The sequence below is a fragment of the Camarhynchus parvulus genome, chromosome 19 (assembly GCF_901933205.1).
Source record: "Camarhynchus parvulus chromosome 19, STF_HiC, whole genome shotgun sequence".
Taxonomy (NCBI): Eukaryota; Metazoa; Chordata; class Aves; order Passeriformes; family Thraupidae; genus Camarhynchus; species Camarhynchus parvulus.
The window spans coordinates 400,044-407,350 of NC_044589.1; the positions used below are offsets into that span (position 1 = coordinate 400,044).

At 48.1% G+C, this 7,307-nt stretch overlaps 1 protein-coding gene across 1 annotated transcript in view; it reads right to left on the reverse strand.

Annotated features, from left to right (window-relative positions):
- ANKFY1 (ankyrin repeat and FYVE domain containing 1) overlaps nucleotides 1–6,076 on the reverse strand; it is a 32,798-nt gene extending 26,722 nt beyond the window's left edge. Inside the window, exons 1-2 of the mRNA XM_030962453.1 lie at nucleotides 6,067–6,076; nucleotides 1,186–1,378 (exon numbers count right to left, since the gene is read on the reverse strand). Coding sequence (XP_030818313.1) covers nucleotides 1,186–1,378; nucleotides 6,067–6,076 — 203 coding nt within the window. The remainder of the gene's footprint in view (nucleotides 1–1,185; nucleotides 1,379–6,066) is intronic.
- Between the last annotated feature and the right edge of the window lie 1,231 nt (nucleotides 6,077–7,307).

Genomic DNA, 7,307 nt, shown 5'->3' on the forward strand with positions numbered 1-7,307 from the left:
TTAAATATTTATGTCACAGTGTCCATACCAATACTGTCAGCTGAGCACCAATGCTTTCAGGCAAGACCAGCTAGAGAACAATGCTGTTTGACAGGAGGCTGAGTGCAAGGCAGAATCCCCACTTCCCAGGAGACCAGCTGTCAAGAACACCCATTTCATCCTGACCCTTTACACCAGGTTATCCACTTGCCCTGCTCAGTTGGAAATCCCATGGCTTGCAAATGTTCTGACTGTGTAGGTGTGCTTTCCAGACCATTTTCCAAATCAAAGCACTGCTATAAACTACAGCACACACAGAGATGTTACTTAATGAAACCTGCACTGGGACCTGCTACCTTTCTCATTCTGTGATATGTAGGCCCTTTGAGACAACTATTCAATGCCTTTAAAGCTAAGAAGATGAACAGAAATAAAGTGCTCCAACTCTTCTGACATATACTACCTAGCAAATCTTTTACCCACCAAGTTACAGTAAGTTCTTGCAAGCACAGAGCCTTTTCTCAGGCTCATGAAGAGATGTTGGTGCAAGGAAATCTTAACTAAAATAGATTTTCCCTTACATGACTAAACTCCTTTACTATATTGGCATTGCTTTCAGTAACAGCAAAGAAATTGATAAATGTTGTAGCAGTCTCAGAACTGAACCAGCTCAGGGATCTAGAATATGGAAGGGATCCTTAGTGTGCCTATGGAAAAGAAACTACTAACCATAATTTTGTGTTGAATTTCAAAAATACATTGTATCACTAAGTCACATACATCACTAATAAAACCAAGTCAAATTAATCAAGCTTCTTCACACACAACAGGAATACAGCACTGAAAACATTTTAGGACAAAGCCTTTCAAGAAAGGATCAGTTTTCCCAGACACATTGTGTAATTAATCCCTCAACTGAGCATGGTTCAGTTCAAAACTCCTCTTCAAAGTGAACTTTGCTGCTGGCAGTGATTGTGGTTAGTTTTCTCTGAACTTGTCTGAGATGAACTTTGCTTAGAGCTCTCAATTCAAGAACTGGATTCAGTATGCCATGACCTTAGCGTGCTCCTTCATCTACAGCTGCAACTCAGGACTCTATTCACATGTGGCAGCAAAGAATTTTCCTTGTCCAAGACCAGCACCTTGTGCAGTCAATAAAACCAAAGGCTCCAGTAATTCCCCTTTCCCAGAGGGGGAATTCCTCACCTGTACTGCTCCTGCTGGTAGAGTTCAGCTACAATGGCCAGAAGCCGACTGATGAAGGTGTCGCTGGCATTGTCCTGGTTGGCCTCCACAGCCAGAAGGTTGCACCTCCTTTCTGTATCAACAAGTTTCTTCTGCAGCTTCACATACTCCTGGCGGAGGAGCATCAGGTGCTTTTCCAGCTTGGCCACCTCCTCTGCAAGGCACACAGCGTTACTACAAGGCTGAGAGATGCACACCATCTGAGGGTATCTTCACACATTGTTTAATTACAACACTCCAAGGAGAGTCCCTCCTCTTCCAAAGCATCTCACCCCCAGTATTAAACCTTCTATTTTGTATCATTTTCTTAAACACTTCGAAAAATTGTAACAGTGATAAAAGCCACTTAAAAAGAAAGTTCTGAATTCTGTTTTGTCAGAAATGCCATAAAGTTCCTATAGCCATGGAGTTCATTTCTATGGGAATTATGGTGGGGCAGAGGACTAAGTCTTTGGTTCTTACTCATTTTTTTCAGCCTAGTTAAGATGCTGTTTGATTTTTCAGCTGATACTTGAACCACAAGTGAGCATTAGAACAGATACTACCTTAGAATATTTAACTGACCTGTTCAGAACTCCTTGATGCTAAAGGACCATATCTACCTCAGAGTATTTTAACTGACCTGTTTAGAACTCCTCAACCTGTTAGCTGAGAAATAAAAAATGGCCAGAGTGGAAAATAGATTATCCCCAGAATCTACGTACTAAAGGCCAGTCAAAAGTATATAAAACTACTTCCTGCTGGCATACACACTCCTCCACTGGAGACACTCCACTGGTAAGGCATCACAAATGGAGTCAAATCCATGAGGGCTATTTCAGTTCAGGATCAGCAAAGCAACAGCACCTGGGAATCTGATCCTTGAACAGGTATTTCTATCCCACTGCAGAAGCCACTTTTCCACCACACTTAACTGGTCACTCCACAACATGCTGGGGTAAATCAACCCAGGCCACCTCTATGAAAAATCTCTACACCTCACTGCTGGAAGGAAACATCTGTACAGGTATTTAAAACCAATCCAACTTATGAGTGCTTATTTATGGATTAGTTGCAAAAACTGTATGTTTGCTATCAATCACTGGGCTTTATTATCTTCTCCCTATCATTAAGTTGATTTTTCAAGTAAGGCCAAATCCCAAACCGGTCCTAAAATAGGAGGGGGCAGGGAGGATAAATTCAGACACTAACCAGTGATTTTAGGTGGGAAAGTTCCTACAAGATTACTCCCTACTAGCCAGGAATTCATATTTCAAAGACTTTTCCAAAATATTTACTAAACATCACTAGTACAAACAAGGAGAAAGTGAGCTCTGTTAATCAGTGTTTTCCTCTTGCTCCTGTAGAAAAGTTCAACAGTGCAGCTGACCTTGGCCCTGCTCTCACACAGGTCCCCAGGGCACAGCATCAGTCTGTAGCTCTGCTGTAGACAGAGCACCTTGTTCAGCCTGTCCTCTACAGACCTTGCAGCAAATCCTTCTTGAAAACTCTCTTAACCTAACAACTATTGTAATGGATAAACAAAAGGCAACATATCCCATTTTATTTTTCAGTTAATACCACATCAGCAGGTTTGGCAGGTACTTCCTTCAACAGCCTTTTTGTTAGCTTCATCCTTCAAAATTTCAGAGCTACCACCTCCTTTGGGATACATTTCTCTTTCTACTGAAATATACTCTGATTTCAGAATTGTGCCATCAGCACCACCCCAAGCTTCAAGGAGGGTTTGAAATCCTGCTGTGGTCAGTGTTTCTATGCGAAGATGAATGCAGTTTTGGTGTTCCCAGAACTAGAAGGACATGTCCCTTGAGCAACTACTGCTTCCTCATTTCTCCATCAGGATAGTGTTGGGCACAAAGCAAGTCCAGCTGTCAGAGGAGGAGTCTGACAGGAGCCCAGAGCAAAAGACACTGAGAACTGCACCAAAAATTAGTGTATGAACAGCAACACTGTTCATCCAGTAAGATTTTTAGATGGTATACAAATTCAAATGCTAAGAATAAGAAGTTGCCTAATGAAGCTCATTGCATGCACCACCCTACAGAAATCCTGCATCTTCCAGCCAAACCATGGGAGTGCAAAGGTGGGAATAAAGAACCCATACCACCAGAAATACTGTCATTTTACCAAAGTCAGCTCACTAGCTCCAAATTAGCCTGAGATCACTAGAATACAATGCAGAATTACCTTAAACCCCCAGAGAGCAGCAGCTGAAGCTTTGTGCACGACCAACAATCCAGCTTGTCACTGCTGCTTTCAGGGCAATCCCAGACAATCCCTACTAGCAGTGAAAGTACCTCAAAGAACCAAAGCTTTGAGAACTCTTGTTTTCAGACTGACACCAGATGCTTCCTGCAAACTCAGTGAGAAGGGCTGGCAGGTATTTGCTTACTGTACCAATTACAAGAACTGTAAAATAAAAAGTTTCTCTTATTCTTATGACAACCTGCACACATGTGCAGTAGCTAGACTTGAGCACAGTATTTGCTCTTACAGCACATTTCAAATGCACATTCAAGAGAGTTCTCAAGGTCCAGTTAATCAACATTTATAGCACAAGAGCAAAGGCTCAGTTTTCCCTATAAACTGCTCACTTAAAGAGTGAACAAATAAAAGGGACAATTACTGCAGGCACTCACACACACACACACTTAATGAAGGTCCTTGCCTCAAGACACTGAAGGGACAGGCTGAGTCAGATACCAGTAAGCCTCTGGCTAAACACCAACCCCAATGCCTCAGTGAGGAGGATGCCCAGGTTCAGCAGAGCAGAAAACACAAAATGCCTCTTCTTCTGAGCCACAGGCCAGGTAAAGAAGAGTAGCTTCTGTTAACAGCTTTCTGGCAGACTGATCAGCATCTCATGAATTGGCAGAAGTTTATCTCCCATACCAAAGGCTTTGAAGAGGATTTCAGGAAAGGCTACTGTCATTTTCTTATAGGAGAATGCACAGAAGTGCTCAGGAGCAAATAGGTGAATGCAAATGGGGAGGCAAAAGGCAATGAGGAGACAGCACATATCAAAAATTAGAGGGAGGCTCTAGTGGAACCCATCACACAGCCCATTCCACCCATCAAAAGCAGCCCCAGAAGCCATACAGACAAACTTTGTTTCCTTACAAAGTGGACCTGAGTAAAATATTTCAGAAAACCAAATTATTTCCTTACCCCCTCCACTGCTCCACACTCAGACCCTTATCTCCTCAAGGATGTACAAGTCACTGCTTTCTGGTTCCTCCTCACTTTTGCTTATTTTTGATCTTTACCACCCCAAAACTCTACAACTACCACTTCTTTACACTGAAGCATTAATCCAACAATTCTGACCCATGCCTGCATGTAAACCTCTGGTATTAGCAGTGCAGAACACAGAAATTATGTTCACAGAAAAGATGTTCAGTCAATCTGCCGGTAGCAATTGCAATAAATCTGATGCAGGATTTTTCTAGGCAGAGGCAACACTTCCTTATGAGAAGAAGCACTTGGCTTCTGAGCTAATAACCACAACTTGACAAGCTCCCTTCCTTAATAAGCTTTCACTTTTCAGCTGACTCAAGTGTAGCTCTTAACTAGAAAAGTGTGGCTGCAGGTAGGGACAAAATGAGCTCCTCTTCCAACACAACCTAAGGAACTGACAAGGGTGACAACTCCAGCTTGTTATTCCAGCTCACATAGGATCATTCATTGGTCATGTGCTTTATTCAGCCAAAAGATCAGAGAATTACCTAAGGAAGGGAAGAACCTCTGAGAAGCACAGATTGTGTGAAACAGGGCTTGCTTGTATCAGCTGCAGGTTAATTCTGCAAAGAAGGACCCTAAGCCAGAGCCTCACATCCTTGAGGGTCTCTGGAGAAAGTTTCACCACCTGAAGCTAACTTGGACATCTCAAGCCTTCCAGAACTGGGTCACCAAGGCTTAGAAGCAAGCACAAGAGGTTGCTCAGCTAAATATGAAGCAATGGTATTTCAGCACACAAGAAGTTAGGCATTCCTCTAAGGACTTATCAAACCAGCTTGACTACAGCATCCTCTCAGCTGATGCATGCCAGTCCAGCAGCATCTGCTCCATCTTAGTCGATATGCTACAAGTGTTCCTAAATTCCACCACTGTCCAAGAGCTGCACTTCAAGAGTTGAAGGCTCTGCTTTCACGACTCCAACTTCATTTCCTTTGTAACTTGGGAGCATTTTAGCTCCGTTTGCACACTCCGTTTCCTCCAAGAAAAAGAGGAAGCTTGTCTTGCAGAAACGAGTAGAACTGCAAAAATCCAAGCGTGGTTTTTTTTTCCCCCAAATCCCTTTATGTTAAATCACTTTGAATGGTGCGATTGCCAGTCTTCAAACAAAACAGCAGCACTCCAGGAGCTCTGCAAACCTCACCTGAGCCTGACAAAAGGGCTCCGGCACAAGTGCCCGGAGGCTGCAGCACCGGCAGCGCGCCCAGCTCCAGGGAAAGCCGGGATGAGCTCCGGGCCGGGCACGCCGGGCTGAGCCCCAAGACACGGGCAGGAGCCCCTGCGGCCCCGCCTGACCCACCGCCTGCGGGGAGGGCTCGGCGGGACCTCCCGGCCGGCTCCCACCGCCCCCGGCCACCGCAAGCGCCCTCCCGAGAGGCAAAGCCGCCCGCGCCAGCCGGCCCCGCCCGGGGGCGTCCGCCCGCGGTCCCCGCCATCTCCCGCTCACCTTGGGGGCGGCCCACCCCACCCGCCGCGGGCAGGGCCGAGCCCGTCCCGCACGGGAGAGCGGCGGGAGCCTCACAGCGCGGTGCCCCGGGAGCGGTGGAGGCCCCCGGCTGCCGCGGCCCCCGGCCCCGCCCGGCCCCTCACCCGGGCTCCCCCCCTCACCTTCCGCCATGTTGGCTCCGGCGCCGCAGCTCTCGCGAGAGCCGCCGCCCGCCCCAGCGCCAGAGCGCGGCTATCTCGCGAGAGCAGCGCAATCGCGCCGCTACCGGCCGCGCTTCTGGGACGGTGCCGCTCGCTCCGCGTTATCCCGCCTCGTTATCCCGCCTTCTCCCGTTATCCCGCCTCGTTATCCCGCCTTCTCCGCGTTATCCCGCCTTCTCCGAGCTATCCCGCCTTCTCCCGCGTTATCCCGCCTTCTCCCGAGTTATCCCGCCTTCTCTGCGTTATCTCTCCTTCTCCGTGTTATCCCGCCTTCTCCCGCTCTCCTCCCGCCCCTCCGCCGGCACCGGCACGGCGCAGCCCCGGGGCCGCGGCAGGAGCAGAGCGCGGCCGGGTGGAGCCGCCCTGGGATGCGCTTCTCGCTTGCAGGAGGCGCCCGGTGATGCCGGCCCGAGCGCCGGGCTGGCGGGGAACGGCGAGTCGGCGGCTGGCACGGCTGGGGAACTGGAAAATACCGCCCAGCACCGGGGAAATCGCCTCCGCTCACCTGCCCCAGGAGCGCCGCCCCGGGCACCGAAAGCGCCTCCGGCCCGGCCACGGCTGCAGGAGCCACGGCGAAGGGGTTCGGTTCGGGCACGGGGGCTCCTCGCCGCTTCAGGTCCTGCTTTTGTTTCAGAGCAAACAATCCCGGACACTGAATCTGTGCCCCCCGGACACTGGATTGGTGCCCGGTGGGTGAATGGTTGCATTCGACAGGCAATGACCGAGTACCGGTAACGGGATCATTTTCCCAGCCACGTGTACAACACGGCTGCCCCCTCGGCTGTTGCTGATCATCGCTCCTGCTTAGATGCAACTGAAATGCCAAATACTCCGTGCTGGTCCAACAGCAGATTTGTTGCTTGCTTTGAGGAGCAACTTTCAGTTAAACGTTTGAAGACTTTATGCACAGTATTGTTTTATGGATATAATTTTTTCTGGACTCCACCATGAAGTGACCTTTGAAAAGTCGCTCTGCATCATATTTATTTTGGTGTTGGATAAAACAGCAAATCCAGAGCTGGGCCCAGGAAGGCCACACAGTGTAGTTGTAAACATACCATGGAACAACCTGTCTCATTTTGCACAGCTGTGTATGACTGTGCTGTATAGCAAATTACCCAACTGCTCATGGTGCTATTGATCCTCTTGAGGATCTGTGAGGAAGCAAGTTCTTGCTCCCTGATCAGATTTAGTTTAATTTC